The sequence below is a fragment of the Dermacentor albipictus genome, chromosome 8 (genome assembly GCF_038994185.2).
Source record: "Dermacentor albipictus isolate Rhodes 1998 colony chromosome 8, USDA_Dalb.pri_finalv2, whole genome shotgun sequence".
Lineage (NCBI taxonomy): Eukaryota > Metazoa > Arthropoda > Arachnida > Ixodida > Ixodidae > Dermacentor > Dermacentor albipictus.
In genome coordinates this window covers 100,995,461-101,012,279 of record NC_091828.1, presented here as the reverse complement: position 1 = coordinate 101,012,279, position 16,819 = coordinate 100,995,461, and the positions used below count along the sequence as shown (strand labels likewise).

The 16,819-nt window shown below is 42.8% G+C and overlaps 1 protein-coding gene across 2 annotated transcripts in view; it reads left to right on the top strand.

Moving 5' to 3' along the window:
- Positions 1 to 16,819, top strand: part of Ntan1 (N-terminal amidohydrolase 1) — a 28,001-nt gene that overhangs the window by 965 nt on the left and 10,217 nt on the right. The window contains exons 2-9 of one of the 2 annotated variants that reach the window (XM_065446410.2): positions 4,563 to 4,650; positions 6,071 to 6,173; positions 9,209 to 9,274; positions 10,624 to 10,732; positions 13,119 to 13,192; positions 13,741 to 13,794; positions 14,540 to 14,593; positions 16,573 to 16,673. In XM_065446410.2, the coding sequence (XP_065302482.1) occupies positions 4,567 to 4,650; positions 6,071 to 6,173; positions 9,209 to 9,274; positions 10,624 to 10,732; positions 13,119 to 13,192; positions 13,741 to 13,794; positions 14,540 to 14,593; positions 16,573 to 16,673 (645 nt within the window). In that variant the 5' untranslated portion in view covers positions 4,563 to 4,566. The remainder of the gene's footprint in view (positions 1 to 4,562; positions 4,651 to 6,070; positions 6,174 to 9,208; positions 9,275 to 10,623; positions 10,733 to 13,118; positions 13,193 to 13,740; positions 13,795 to 14,539; positions 14,594 to 16,572; positions 16,674 to 16,819) is intronic. The other variant, XM_065446409.2, reaches the window with a different exon arrangement.

The following is a 16,819-nucleotide window of genomic DNA, read 5'->3' as shown; positions in this document are numbered from 1 at the left end:
CTTTTTGCACGCTCGCATCAGGATGGTAGGTAACTTAACAAAAAAAGTATCTGAGGCACCGTAGCGGCAGCGCCTCCGCTATACTAAATTAATTCGGATGCATTCGAAGTGGTGCTGCTAGTCGGTGAATGCAAATTGTTACATCTAGACACGCACGGCTTCCGCGCACAAAATTCTAAGTTTAAAACGGGTGTCCGCTGAAGCTTAAAAAAAAAAAGTTAAAAAAGGGTCGATTTGACTTCTGCTCTTCGCAGAAGCCCGATCGGTAGTGTAGCGAAGGGGCGTTCGACGATGGGATACTTCCTCGTACCACCAGCTGATCCTGCGCGACCTGGTTCCTCGGCGGGCACCTGTTGACCCTCGGATAATAAACGTCGGCGCATTGTTTCTTCTTTTCATTTTATGCGTAGCCGAGCCCGTCTGCTGGTCTCTTCCTCGTTAACTCTCCCGTTGTTTTCTGGCCGCCGACTCGCGCAGCTCGGTGTTCGGAGCGGTTCTCGAATGGGGTCGCCGCTTCGCGTGATGAAGGATGTGACATTACGCGTTGGGGCGCGTTTCATCGCTGCTTGTTTTAGCAGGACTGGTTTTTTTTTGGAAAGCCTGGCACTGGTGCCCCCCAAGTGGTCGCCTGCACTTGCCCTGTGCTGCCGTCAGCATCTCTCTCGTGCTGCACTCAAAGGAAGGTGCCCTTTGAATCAAAATTTAATTGAAACCCACATGCAACATTAAAAAGAAATATATGTTAATGCTCCGAAGCAACACGTAACGAAGCTATCAGGGACGTCGTCAGGCCACCTTGGGTTCATTAACGTGCACCTAGTGTGGGAAAGGAGGTGAAGGAGACGGAAAGAAAAATGTGGGAAGAAAGAATGCTCGGAAAGCCATCGCTATCAATGTATAGGTCACAAAAACAGGAGATTAAGAGAGAGCTCTTATTTGATAACTCGCGGGGCAGCTCACTATTATTCGAGGCTAGGACGGGGGTTTTGAGGACGAAAACATACAGGGATAAATTTGAAGACGTGGACCTTCGGTGCGCAGCTTGCGGAGCAGAAATGGAGACCACTGAACATATAGTGCTGAGATGCACAGCCCTTCGCCCGACCCAGGCAGAGGGAACAGAGGCAGATATGGAAGGGGCATTAGGTTTTCCCGGGGAACGAGGGCAAATAGATGAGAAAAGAGTGGCAGTAACGAAGGGGAGGCTAGAGGATTGGTGGAGGAAGTCAAGGGATAGATAATAACATAAATCGGGGACAAAATGTTTCCTCTACTGTTTTAGATAGTTATCTTGGGGGGAGGGAGGGGAGTAAAAACTAGGTTAGAAAAAAAAAGAATAATAGTAAAATAGGAGGGGGGAGCAAAAGGCTAGGTGGCGCCAGCCGCCGCCCGTTACAAAGGGTATAGCCGCCATCCATCCATCCATCCAACCTAAATATAAAGTACGCGGACATTTTTGCATTCCGTCCCCTCCGTCACCTTGTGATCAACAGCAGAATGCCATAGCCAATGAACTGTGCCGGATGTCAGTTCTTGCCACATATAGCTTGTGTCCCGACTAACGTTAGGCAGGCTGCTTAAATAGAAAGAGATGAAGAAATTACGGTGTTCGATCGTCAGACTTCTGACAACCGAGCACCATAGGTCATAAAATCGCATCTTGCACCGTGTCTTTTGAATCCTTTTTTTTTTCAGCAGCTTGGCTAAAGTTGGGACACTCTTATTATTGTTACGTTGTACGATTATAATATATAATGAAATTGGGCAGAAGCCACTGGAGGCTAATTGTTAGAGTTCAGCGTTGGCTTCCCTGTAGGCCTCTTGAAACATACTGTTACTTAGACGTACTGACACATTGGTTGGCTGTGTTGGTTATTGCAATGAGGCATGTGGGTGCTGCGACATTAGAAACTGCGTTAGGATACGAGGACACTTATCGTGCACAGGTACCATTGGCCCACCAAGCCTCTGATTACACTGTCCCTGGGATTGGCCCAGTTTACGGGGTCAGACAACTGCCCACGCAAAGCTGGAGAAAAAGCTGAAGAAAGCTTCAATTTAAAAAAAGAAATCTGCAGCTCTGGCCTTTAGTCTAGTACTGACCTCTAACATATCCATTTGCTGCATGCACCTCCTGCACAAATGTAATGAAATGCGAGAGTGAAAGTCGCCGTGTAATGAAGAAGACGCTACTCTGACTGACACTGCCAAACGCTCCATTATGGCTGATAATGTGCTTAATGCCTCCTATACACGCATACATATCGTAAAAAAAAAAAATTTAAAATCTGAACCAGAAATCTTTGGGAACAAGGTTCAGGCTCAATTCACTTTGCCACTGCATCATTGTTATTATTAGGGGGTGTGCGAATATTAGAAATTTCAAATACGAATCGAATAGCCCCGGCTATTTGAATCGTATTCGATTTGAAAATTCATTATTCTAAGTTGGCAAATATTCATCTCTTTCGAATGTATAAAGGATGGAAACACCTGTTATAGTCTCAATGAAGACAGAATAATAGATGAGAGCACTGTTCTGAATGATTCTGCTGCAGGATAGCTGCACTTGTTGCACAGGGGCACAAATTTCGTGAGTGAATGTACTGGGCAGATAACTCCACTTTTAGGCAACCTATAAGGAACGTGTTCCAATTAATTATCTGGCCAGTCTCATCATTCTTTTATTCCTTTAAAACCATGTGCGGTGTTGTAGTGCAACACTTCTGCTCTGCTAACACAACACTGTTTGCTTATTTCATCACTGTTATTGCTATGGTACACCAGATAATGGAAAACAGTTGTTTATCCTTCAAGTTATTCAGCCGTCCATAAGGCTAATTATGAATGGTATTACATTCTTGTGTCAATGCATATAAGCCTGATTGCTATTTTTTGCCAAACTGACTCCGTGCAAACTTCGGAATTTGATATTGCTCTAGAAATGAGAACATATTCGTATTTGGTTTGACCTGGAAACTTAATATTTAAAAATCCCTAATTGGTTATGTATTTTTCTGCTGTGTGTTGGAGTTATGGGCTTGTGTAAAAACATCAGGAATACCAAGAGAAAGTAATGCTTGAATGTCGCCAGCAATACCATTAAGACGTTACTAAAAATGTCAGTGACAAAGGGTTCAGCTTCGATTGACTTCACACTCCTTTTTTTTTTTAATTATCAAATGCGGGCTGAAGCCAATTTGACTGGTGTATTGAAATGACTGCTTGAAGTGCATTAGAACTTTAAATGAAAAGAACACTAATGGTTTGTTTCCAACAACACCATTTCGTTGTTCTGTGTCGCATTTTCTTTTCAGGACAGTGTTAGAAGCAGGAATGGCAAATTGCTTAGATCTTGGAGCATTTGGCTGACACATACACTATCATGTTGTACACATAATTGCTTTGCATTTTGCTGGCGTTAATTTTTCACCAGCTTATCGCTGTTGTCAAGTTATCGCTTGGCACAATACTGTCGCATTGTCGTGATGGTGAAGAACGAGACAGTGCCTGAGACCTGACTTAAAGGAAGTTAACTTTTCATTGGGCAAACTGGTGCTCAGAAAAACAAGGAACACTCGGAGCACAATGAAGTGGCGAGCACTATTATCGACCATGGAACCTGATCTGTGGGTCAAATGTGTCGGCTATGTGTGCATGATTTGTCACACATTTGCATGTGAGCACATGCATTAAAACACGTTGTGGGGCTAGTTGGTGCATAGCTTTCAAAAAATGAAGCGGCAACAGTAACAGCACACAAAGAAGGAACAAAAGACAGGACAAGCTTGTCCTGTCTTTTGTTCCTTCTTTGTGTGCCGTTACCATTGGCGCTTCACTTTTTGAAAAAAATGAAATCGCATGCATTCCAGAATGTACACTACTATTCGCTTCACACACGCAATCTGATTAGACAAAGATGCTGTAGAATTTGCAACAACATTCAAGAAAGTTTTGATACAGGAAGGTGCATATTTCACTGAGCAGTATAATAACTTTGTAACATTTGTTAGACGGAGAAAAATTATATGAAAAACATAAACAGTGTACAGATTCCTCGTGTTTATTGTATGCACATTTTTAAAAATGTTGCAGTTTTGTAGCGAGAAAGACTTGTCTAGCCAGATTGTGCATGCGATACGAATAGTGCACATGAGCACCAGTGGTAACACTGGAATGTATGGTGAGATGTATAAATAGTAACAGATGGACTTGACCTGTGAGTTTGAATTTGACAACCGATGACTGTGGTAATTGCTGTCATTGTAGTTTGATGTTGGTTGACATACTGCACACAAGTTGGCCCAATAAAGCGTTAAATTCCCAAATAACACTTTTTTGCAGTGTTTGGTTCATCGCTGTCGCTATAATGTGACAGTAACAGCATGCTAGCATGAGGATTCAAAAACGAAGAAGATGCCAACACATTGCGCTTATTTTCAAAGTTTGCACTCTGTGTAGTGTTCTTATAATGTTGTTGTCTCATGCTATCTTGTCTTTGTGCTGCTGTGATCGCTGTGTCACACCAACTGTCCGAGCAACTTCCAGTCTTTCTGTTCTAGCAGGATGCCTCTCGTGATCAACGGGGCTGTGGTAGACCAGCTTCCACCCGACACACGGACGCTGTTCGAAACATACCCACACTTCAAGGTGGGCATTTATATTCCCGTTGGCTTCATACGAAGCCAATGAATTCATAGGGAAAATAAAAATTTAAGTGTATGCAGATAAGAGTGAAATTTAGAAACTTGATACCCTTAATAAAGGAAAAATGCGCTATGTGTACATCAGACAAACAGGGCAATGTTGTAATGGTAGAGCGAGCCAGCATAAAAACAACGTAAAAAACAGGTACTGTAGCCGTTTAGCTGCGCATTGCTCATATACCCCAATATTCAGTGACACCAGGTTTCTGAAGCATGCAAAGAGCAAAAAAGAAAGAAATTGTAGAAGCTTACTACATTACCAAAGGAGGAGGTAAATGTGTTAGCACAGAGCCACTCAGTTTAACAAAACTTGAGATAAATTTTCTAGATAAGCGCCTCTACTTGTAGGCAGTATGCATGCCTTTCTACCTTTTTGGTTATTGTTGGTGTTTTTTTTGACATGTCATAAAAGCTGTTTGGTCTTTCAATAAATTTTCCAGTTGGCAGCACAGCGCTCGTCCTGTTGTGTTTGTTGCCGATCGCTGTTCTCATCTTCTTTGCGCTGCTTCCTGTTTTACTTCGTATGATGGTCCTTAATTGCAAACTTACTTATTTAGCAAATAATGCTGGTGTGTATTACAGGCCTTAGGCAGGAGTGGGGTACAGAAATAATAAAAACAGAGAAAACGTACATTGCTACAGAAGAAGGCAAATGACGAGACTCGACCAGAGTCCAAAACGCAGTAAAATCAAGTACAAAAGCAAAACACTTGGCTCCGAACAGATTACATGTGTGCCCTATTCTTCACTCAAGGCTTGTAGAAACAAGTTCATCGTTTTGGAACTGACCACGTTTCCAGGCACACCATTCCGTTGAGCAATGATACAGGGAAAAAATGAGTATTTGAAAACATTTGTTTTACATGAAAATGAGCCGACGTGTTTAGATTGATAGGAATGCGTTGGGCGGTGGGTAACGGGCTGAACTAAAATGCCTTCCTCTAGTTTTATTTTATTATGATAATATAAGTAAAATTTTCTTTGGAAACACATGACTTTGAGTGTGACACATACAGTTGGCAACAATAGATTTTGGGTTGAGGGACCTAAAAAAAGCAATACATTCCCCAAGCTCGGATTTCAGATTTATACTTTAGTGTACATGACCAACATTGTGTGCTGTTTTACTGCCTGCAAGACAACGAAATTCCCGCTTTTTTACGAACCTGCATCCCACAAATTTTTGGCCCCTACTGCATATGCTCATAGCAAGTGGAAACAGCATTTGACCTAAAGTCTCGTAGAGGTGATTTATAAACCCAATTTTTACTCGAGCAAAGTGGGATAGAAGCTAATGCGGACTTTTTTTTTGTTATCATAGCATCTGTGCTGTTCTGATGTATCCGTGCAATTTTTTTCCAAAGGAAATTGCGGCAGCTCTGATTTCCCAAGTACCCAAGGTCATTGGCCCACTAGGACTGCTGTACATCCACCAGCGCGAGTTTGCAGTGACTGTGCCTCAAGACAGTGAGTTCTTACTTTTGTGTTTCTTTTGTGTAGAGAGAGAGATGAGGAAAGGCAGGGAAGGTAAGCAGACATTAGTCTCTGGTTTGCTACCCTACACTGAGGTTGGGAGATAGAGGTTAGAAAGAGGACAGAGGAAAGGGTAAAAAAAGAAAAGAAAAAGCAGAAGTGACACACTTGAAATGTGATCAACAAGCCATTTGTTGATGTTAGTGCGTCTGTCCTTTCTGTCCATATGTACGGCCTTGCACTGCTGACCTCTGGAACATTTCGCATGCACTGCATGAGAACTTTTTTCCCCCACAGGTTCCCCACACTCTCTAACAGTCCATAATTTTGTACTTAACTTTTTGTATAGACCTTTCCAGTGAGGGCTTAAACATAGTCATAATGCTGGAACGGCATTATAGCGACGTAAGTTGTGCGAAATGGACATTAAAGCGGTAGCCTGTGCACTTCTTACTCATGTGCAAAAGTCCAAAGAGCAGGTGGCCCATTCGGATTCCATGTTTCGACTGTTGCGTGCTTTAAAAATTTTTTTCTTCTTTTTAGCCATCACAATGGATGTTATGTTTTCATCGTTCTCTCTATGCTACACTTGGCAAGGAAATATGAGCCGTGCAGATTTCTCATCACTGCAGGCCTTGTAAAGGATAGGTGGCTAGCACCGGGCTCTAATGCATGAGATTTAAAAAGACACCAAATCATAGCACTAATTCAGTTTAGACCGATAAAACATTATTTGAGATTGCTGTTGTCGTTAATTTTGATATAATAGGTTGATTATTAAGAGAGAAAATAAAGGTCGAAGTTTAAATTTTGGAATTTCGCGCCGAAACTCCAACACTGGTATGTCAGTGTGACGTCACGGATTTAAAACTATTCTTATGTGCAAGCGTACATGTCTCGTCTGTAAAATCACCGTGATTAAGTCTGAGGCCACTGAGCTGGGAGAGGGAAGCGAGTGCTGGAGGAGGAGGAGGACAATTGGAGGTAGAGAGGAGGAGCGCTCGGAGGGTAGGCGGAGGTGCGCTGGGATCACCGCCTGTGGCAGTTGCTGCAGACTTTGTGTGTGCTATGGATGTATCGGGTTTGTGTGGTGCTTGAGAGGCCAAGTGCCAATTGAGAAGGAGGAAGCAGCAACACAAGTGGCGAGCAGGCCGAGTGCGAGTCGACTGACCCCGAAGTCGTTGGCGAGCACTGAATACAAGCTGAACAAGAGCAGCAAAAGGTGCAGGCTAGGCGTGCCCAGGACACATTTAAATAATGTGCTAGGCAGCATGCAACAATGGGGGTGTGTCAGGCAAGACGGCATAGCTTGGAAACTCCATAACAGAACCCATACGCTTGCACGTAACCCTCGTACGCAAGATGAAATGTCACTGTAATTTTTTGTATTTGGGCTGCATTGGCACAGTAAAGTCCCTGAGACTTGCTGTATTCAGTCTTTGACTCTTTTAAAACACAATGTAGTCTGTCTTGACCGCAAAAGAATAGACTGGGCCCTAGCAGACAGCTTCAAAATTCAGGATGTCGTGGCGCGCTGATGCAGGAACTTAAGGCGGCATCGCCAGCCGTCTTTTGTTTTTGCACTTCTTTTCTGACTTACCCAACATCTTCTCACATTAATAGTGGTGTTCTTGGTATTGTAGAAGGGAAATTTTCCAATACAGAAGAAATCATTTTTCTCTTCAGTGTACCTTTAACTAGACATTGAAGCAAATTGTTAAGTCAAGCTAGATTAAAAGATAAGGCTTCTGTAATAAGAATTCATAATTCGTAGTGAGAACAGGGCTTTTGTATGCAAGAAAACGGAAAAAATGCAAAAATGAGAGCGGCAGCACCTGTTGCGGACTGCTATTGTACCTCTCAGTGACATCAGCGCTGGCTGGTTCACAGAGTGGCAGAGAGGAGAGAAGTCCCGCGGGGATTATGGCAACTTGTTTATCTTGGTGGACGCGGTCAAATTGGAGGAGCACCAGTGGCAATTTCCTTATGCAACAAAGTCGCACATTGGCACATGCAAAACGATGATAGACTTCCAGATGAATAATCTATCAACCTAACTCGGTTTAATATTTTGCTAATAATATTTCGTCCCTAGAAAAAACTTGCAACCAGTGCTTGTTGGTCCAGTGAATGTGTGAGTATGACCAGTAGACTAGAAACCGAGGCAACAAAGGATGAAGTGAATGAGGGTGGTGCTGGCCCTCGTTTGCTCAGTCTGTGATCCCCATTCACTTCGAACATCTTCTGCCCGTTTCTGTCCACTTGCTATGCACCTGTAAATTACGTGACACTGATAAGACTTGATCAACATCTCGTGTATGCATAATCCGTTTCATACATAGCAGACGATGCTACATGGGCTGTAGAGAGGCTTCTCTCTCAGCCTGCATTCTCAAGCAAAAAAAGTAGTGTGTCACTTGTGAACGAGAATTGTAGGTGTCATGCAATTGAATGTGACATCAAGTCTCGGACCATTATGTTGTGTAATGTGCCCTAATTGTTACATAGAAGGCATCGCAGACCTGAAACTATTTATCAATGAATGAGTCAAATGGCGCGTTTCTGCTAACACAGGCCACAGCGCAACGCTTGCACTCATGACCTAAACATGGCACCTCATGTGCTTGAAGCACGAAGGTGCACAAATTCGTAAGTTGACATAACCTTACGTCAACAACTTGTAGGTGTAATATGTAAAGTAGTTATTCTGTAGAAAGTGTTGCAGATCAAAAGCAACTGCTCTGCAAAATACAGGACGTCAGACTTCTGCGGGTGGTACTTGTGTAACTTTAGTGGCATTGCCTGCTGAGTATAAAATGGAATATATAGGTTGCCAACAAGCCATCTAGACACCATAATATTTTCCCTGTTTTTCAACGAGAGAGAGGCTTCTAGATTTGTAGGTTAGATACATATGTAGATTAGTCTTGTATTTCTCGTGTTTAAGGTGATTTCTGTTGCAGTTTGTTCTTGTGGGGATTATTATTATTTTTTTTGTCATAGCTGATTTCGTTTTTTGTGCACTGCAGAAAATGTCAGCGTCCTTGGAACAGATGAAGCCACTACATGCATCATGGCTATCATCCGGCACACAGGTAGCAAAGTACTGCTTGGAGATGTTGATTTTTTTTCCTTCACATTTTCTGGGGCCTGAGAATACCTGTGCATGTACTTTTCTTGGTGTGCTCAAAATAAATCTAATCTGGCATCCTTGTTCTTAGAATCGTCACTAAAACAAAATTCATTTTTGTGCTTGGATTATTCATTGCATGTTTGCTTCATAAAAAGCTTAAGCTCAAGTTTCCTGTAAAAAACATTTTGTAAATTTTGCTTCAAAAGTACTGTTCCTTTGTTGTAAGTTGTACAGGGTAAAATGTGCGTACAGCTAGATCAGGAGACAAGCTCCAGTTCTAGCAACTCAGTTGCTCTGTAAAGCATTCCTAACCTGTAGACCAAGTAAATTGCAATGGGAGGATGCATTTTTCATGCCTGTATTGCTTTGCTTCCATAAGAGGATCGTTCTGTTAATGGAGGGATGGATTTCCTTTTTTTCCCTTTCTAGTCTGCTTCATGGAAGTGCGGTTAGATGACGGGAGGAATGGGGCTTTGTGCATTTTCGTGTGCTGGCACAGTACACTGGAGGAAATGGGCATGCATGATCCTTACAGTGTTGTAGTGAGAACTAGCATATATCATTTGTCAAGAAGGGAGTACTGTAAATTCTCACGAAGACGTCATTTTATGATCTTTGGATAATCTGTTTACAGTCAAGCTGCATACGTGTCAACATGCACATCTGATATTTCTATTTTACACAATTAGAGCCTTCAAGTTGTTTCAAAATTTATGTCGAGCCAGGAAAACAGAAAAATATTAGGCTCACGAATAAAAAGTCATTTGCAGCATTTGCAACGTTAGAAAACTGTGTTTTTTTTTTTTACTGCTTAGTTGTTGCATTAGCTGATTTCATATGCACATTTAGCCACATTTCTCGATTTCGATTGATTTCCCAGGGACATTATGTAACCTTGAATCTCTGTGGTACATGTAACTGGTCACCTTAGAGTGCTCTGGTGGCACGTTTCACATTCAGGCTGGTTTAAATCGACCTCTCGAGAAACATTTGTGTGTTGCAATCAATGTGCTGTGCTCCAGCTCGGAGCATTCACACTTTTGAGAGTGCAACCAAGATCCAGGAGAATGCTAGGCATGTGGCTCCTCCAATCTCCCCACGAGCGCTGAAGGTGTGGTTTAAGCTGACTTTCTCTGGCTTCAATCTCCAAGAAGCTCTGCATTGCTGCAGACAGAGCCACAGTGCAATAGAAACCAGTGAAACTTACCACGAGCTTCATCTTTTGCCAATTATTATTATTATTATTTTTTTGTACTGGAAACTTTTAACACCCTGAAGGTGGTCACAGTGATAGAGAGTATTGTGTTCCAGGTTCCGGGGCTGTGTCGCTAGCACACTTCGATGGCTCGGGCCTTGAGCAAGGTGTGGCATCCACTGTGCGCAGAGTGCAGGAGCTTTCGCTTCCCATTCCAGAAGGAAGGTGGGCATGTTTTAATTTTTTCTTTAAATAAGTGTTAGCCATCTGCAGCCTCCATTCTTCACATCTTTATCTGCACTGATGTAACACCCTGTAACACTCTCAAAGGTACCTCAATGGTGCAGTAAATGCGCTTGTAGAAATGGCAACGTACTAAAGAGAATAATGAACTTGCAAATGTGAATTTGTAGTGTGCGTTGTTCACATGTTCCTTGTATCACAGCTAACAGCTTTACTTTTAACTAGTGAAGTGCCTTAGCTGTGCTTCAATGCTTCTGGCAATTGCTGTGATGACTTATGCCTGAGGAACATCCTTCGTTAGTGCTTGGTGACTCCTGTGCTGAGGAATATCCTGAGAAACTATTGTCATTAACACTTCGTGATTCCTGGTATTAGGAGCAGCTTGAGAGATACCCTCACTTGCACTTTTTGATGGCTCCTGCCCTGAGGGGTATCCTGAGAAATGCTCCTCATTAATATTTCTTAGTAATTATTGCTATTAGGAGCAGCTTGAGAGACACTCCTCAGTAGCACTTTTTGGTGACTGCTGTGCTGAGGAGTAGGTTGAGAAACACTTCTCATTAACATTTCTTGGTGATTCCTGCTATTAGGAGTAGCTTGAGGGACACCCCTCAAAGACACTTTTTGATGACTCCTGTGCTGAGGAGTATGCTGAGAAACACTCCTCATTAACACTTTTTGATGACTCCTGTGCTCAGGCGTATTCTGAGAAACACTTCTCATTAACACTTTTTGATGACTCCTGTGCTGAGGAGTATTCTGAGAAACACTCCTCATTAACACTTTTTGATGACTCCTGTGCTGAGGAGTATGCTGAGAAACACTCCTCATTAATATTTTTTGCTGATTATTGCTATTAGGAGAAACTTGAGAGACACCCCTCAACAACCCTTTTTGATGACTCCTGTGATGAGTAGTAGCTTGAGACAATGTCCTCAATAATGCTCAAAAGTTCTGTGACCACGGCTGCTGCATTGCGCCCCCATCGAAACGCGCAAAAACCTGTGTACTTTGATTTAGGCGCACATTAAAGAGCCTCTGGTGGTTCAAATTATTCCAGAGTCCCTCACTATGGCATCCCTCATACTTGGATTGTGATTTTTCACAAAAACCATGTGATTTAAATGACGTTGGTTTATGTGACGATGAGCAAGCTTGAAAAATGCCCCTAAATAACACTTTTGTTGACTTGGAATTAGGAGTAGTTTCAGAAGCAGACTTCAGTATCACTTTGTGGCTTCTGTAATGAGCAGCTTGAGAAATATACCACTTCCGGTGTTGAATTGTAGCTTGAGAAATGTTCCTCAGTAGTTCTCGGTGATTCCTGTAGTAAAGAATTGCTCGAGCAAGCACCTTACTCTGAGTGGACAGGTCTGTCAGCGAATTGAAGCTGCAAAATGTCAGACACAAAACTATAGCCAAGGAATCACCGACGAGCATTGTTGAACTAAATGTTGAGCTAAGGAGGCAGGGTGCTGTCCTCTGCTTCCAGAAGACCAGGTGGCACATTAGTTAGAGGTGCATTTATGAATGCAGGGGTAATGCTCTCTAAGAGTTTCAGGGTTATTAAGCAGTCAAAAAGCAAGTTTAGAGCGTTTAGTGACACTAGTAAGCTTGAAGTGCTAATGAAAAGAAAAGGGATGAAAGGACAGACATGGACAAGCATGCGGAAGAGTTGAAATCCGGGCCATTTGGTACATAGTTGAAGGAAAAGGCCAGTAAAAAAAACACACAGGGCAAGAGGAGATGTTCACACCACAATGACTGGACTATCAACTGAGCTTTATCAATAAAGCTCAGTTATTAATAAAGCTCAGTTGATAGTCCAGTCGTTGTGGTGTGAACCTCTCCTCTTGTCCTGTGTGTTTTTTTACTGGTCTTTTCCTTCAGCTATGGACAAGCACTAACTTCTAGCTAAACATTATTTTAAAATGGCACAATTGTATACATGAAAAAAGAAAAAAGGAAAAGCAGGGAACAGGGAAAAACACAGCATCCACTACAGCACAAGCACATCCAGGGCTAAAATTCAGGAAAGCTAGTTCCTTTCAAAAAAGACTGATGGATGTCATGCTGATGCACCGATCCTGTGCACCACGAATTCCTGTAGTCTCTGCTATCTCCCGCATTCTCTGGCACGTGTATTTGTGCATGATAGCGCACTCCTTGAATTGTGGTTTGCATCCGTACATGCGACAGTGGCCCACCAAGTTTCCTTCATGTGCTTTACTTCACGTGCTAGCCCACTGCTAAGCCTTGTTCAGTGACAGCTCTCATTGCTGTTTCGTGTACGGAGTGTCTCCATTGTCTCATGTGTATGTGCTTGCAATGAGACAGTGTTGAGGCAGAATGTGTGCATGGCATGCAGGTTTGAGGTCTACCTCGTTGGCGGTTTCCTGGACCGTAGGGGTTACTCGGAAAGTCTGGCCAATCAGCTTCTCTGTGAGTGGTCTCATAGTTGGCTTGGCGCTTGTGTAACCTTTCTTCTTGTTCTGTGTCATGCTGGTCGCAGTTAATGTTAATGATGGCCTTCTTTACTTTTTGGCAAGGAAACGCTGTCATAAAGTAAAGAAATAAAGAAATGCAAACATATTTTTAAAAGATGAAAAGATAGCTTTGTGAATTAGGGCACACACGGGAGTAACTGATATTCCTGTTATGATTTAAGAGGGAGAGTTGGAGTTGGGCAAGCTATGTAACACATAGAACAGATCGATAACTCGTTGAGTTACAGAATGGGTGCCAAGGGAAAGGAAGCACACTCGAGGATGGGAGAGTATTAGCTGGTTTGATGAAATTAGGGAATTTGCAAGCATAGAATGGAATCTGCTGATGCAAGACAGGGCTTGGTAATTCACTGAAACAGGTTTTTGTTTTGCAGCAGACTTAAACTGTTGATTTTTGCAGCTAACATCAGGACTTGGCCGGTTTCTACAAGCCCAGAATGTGGCTGAGCGTAAAGACACCTTTTTTTTTTTTTTTTTTTGCAGATGCCTTGCACAAGCAGCCTGTCAACCTCCACTTGGTGACTGCCTGTGTTTGTGGTAAGGATTCTGGCAGCTTGTTTGCTGGGCCAGCAACCTGGCTGATGTTTCGTTGCAGAAGTGAAGACATTATCACTGTTTTGTACAGCGACATACTGATTTTTTGCTTGCTCGTGCAGCACCAAGGGCATCTGTATGCAACTTTCAGTTCTCTTGACTTGACTGTGACAATGGAGCATTGGAGCAGTTACAGCAAATGTCCATGGTTAAGCTTAAGGTTAACAATGCGTCGCAGTTTCTCTAAAATTGTAGACATGCCTCATTGAGTAGCTTGATGTATGCTGCACACACTGTTTTAGCATATGTGTTGCATGCTATTTAATGCTTTGATTACTCAAGGTTGCATGACAATTGCGAATGAGCGTGATTCTGAAAAGTGGTAGGAAAGGTGAATTCATAAGTGAGAGTGATCAGTATTTACTAGCATTGAGAAAAATATTGACAATAATAGTGCACAAAGTGTGCATTTGAATAGTTTGCCACATTGGAGCTAAGTGTGTAGAAATATCACCATTAGTGTATCAAAGACAAAAGTGGGCCCGCATTTTTTGGCTCTGAAACTCTGATTAAACTATTTCTTTAAAACTGTAAGATTGCCGAGGCAGCATTTGTGGAAGGCTATGTCAGAATTTTCTTACCCCTGTGGCTGTAAATTGATACTTGCCTGTGTGTTCACTTAAAATAGCCTTGGCATTTTGCTGAGGTTTCTTGAAGTCATCTTCTTAGCAAGCCCTTTTCATTGCAGAGCTGAACAACGTTCTTCGCGGGAATCTCAATTGGCCAACCATCTACGGCATCGGTGAGGAGATGTCCTTGTCTCGAACGTTTACTCGCGCTGCATTGTCGCAAACCATGTTGACAAGCTCATTAGTGCCATATTTTGCTGAGTGCACCATTTCTTGGCGCCTACTGTTACATATGTGCCCCGGGAACCCCTGTTTTATTACAGACAGCTGTCCATGCCTGAAAAGCCCTTCTGCCTTGCTTCATGCCTCACTCGAGGCTGTTAATCGTGAGGCAGTGGACAAGGCAAATGTAAATCAACGATGAAGTGAAAGATGTTAAGCAGTGTACTGACTAGGGCTGCCAACTCTTGAGTAGACAAAGTCGGGACAGGGCTGGGGATGGGGAGAGGGGCAGGTGTTTTTGAGCAGCTGGCGACGATTGGCCCTGTTAATGCCAGGTGCCTCCGGTATGTACTTGCACCAAAGCTAAACAATTCTTTTTTAGTCCTGCTGTGTTGTAATTTGCATCAAGAAAGGTGCAGTGTAGTTGCCTAATTAATGTGAGTACCAATATGGATATAGGTACTGTGAATGGTTAGAGCCTGCAACTGCACTAGAACCACGACAAAAATGAAACCGCCTTTATGCTTATGACAATACAACAGAACACAAAAAAGAAGAATCTGCGAACAAGCTGTCAGGTATCGCAAGAAGGAAAGCTGGTCTATTTGTTGTTGTCTATTAGGAAAAAGAAAAGCTCGAGTTGGGACATTCGGCCGTTCCAAATGGGTCAAGTCGGAACACGGTACATTTATGCGAAGGCTGGGACTGCCCCACTAAGTTCGGGATGGTTGGAAACCCCAGTACTGGTGGCTATATTGCTGTCTATGATGAGTCCTTGCAGAAGGCTTATATCAGTGCATCCACATTTTCAAGAATAAGTTGCATACGCTTTACTCATAGGAATGTTTTGTAGCTTTGATCATAATTATAAAATATTCCGCAATTTTTTTTCTTGAAGTAAGCTGCCCTGGAAGTTTTCAATTGCGGTACAAAAATCGACACTAGGGGTTATGGAAGAAAGCTGGGCTAGTTGGATTTCTGACGACTGATGCATTTCCTGCGCTTCGGAAGAAACAGAAGTCAGAGAGTAAAAGAGAACAGGATTAGGAGAATGCTGGTTCTCCCTTTCATGTTCTCCTTTATTTTCTCATTTTTTCATTTATTCACCACACTAGGGGGTCCCATTTGTCTGAAAAAAATTTCGGCCCTCGAAGGATTAAGCAACAGGCACCTTCATGGCATGCAAAGCATGGACACAAGGAGAATGAGGAGTGCAGCACGAGCACCTTCCTTTGAAGCATGCCAGATAGTTTTCTTTTTTTGGATCTTCCTTCATTTTTGCCATTGCGTGACCTTTCAATTGATTAGTCAATGTTTGCACTGTCCTTCTTGTTCCTTATGTGTCCATGGTTTGTGCTCTTTCTTGTCTTTTTGCATTATGAATCCCTACCATCTCGCTCGGCTTTCTGTAACTCTGAGCTTCAACAGACACCTGTTTTCATTTTCTATGCTTCAATTGGCTGGAGGTGAGTGTTATGCCACATTTGACTGGTTGCTTTTGAGCACTCGAGAGCACTCTCACGGTGAGGTTTGCATTCATCGGGTCAAAGTCAAGCATTCAAAACACGTTCGCTAGGTTCATTCAGAGCACTGTGCTCCAGCTCAAGATGCTTGGAGGCACCCTCACCTTTGAACTGGGAGCACGACTATGATCAAGCATAATGCCGACCACATGGCTCCTCCGATTACAATGAGAGCAAATGAAAGTTTGGCTGGCCAGGCTTTCTCTAGCTCCAATCTTAAAAGGGCTCCGCACCTCTGCAAACTGGATTGAGTTGGAGCGCAGTTGGAACCAGTCAAATGTACCATTAGAAGCAAGTGGGGGTTGTTAAGGCATGGATGCCAGTTTCTTGGTCTCACGATGACCACAATCGCCTAACCTGCATTTCGTGGCTCATCAAGTGAATCTTGCTTTCTTCTTTAAAATCAGGTGTGAACATCAAGAGTGGTGAGATATTTCCAGCCACATTTCCCGACAAAGGTCCCGAGCTTCCCCTTCGTTCGGCGAGACACTTCACCGGCTGCCATGAGGCAAGTGGTTGCAAAAGTCCTTTTTTGTTACGATTTTGGCTCTCGCAAGGTGCCAATAGGACCACCTTCGACTCTTCTTTTACTGCAGCGTAGTTATAAGCTCAAAATTGGATTTGATGTTTCTGTTTGTCTGTGTTTTATCCGTT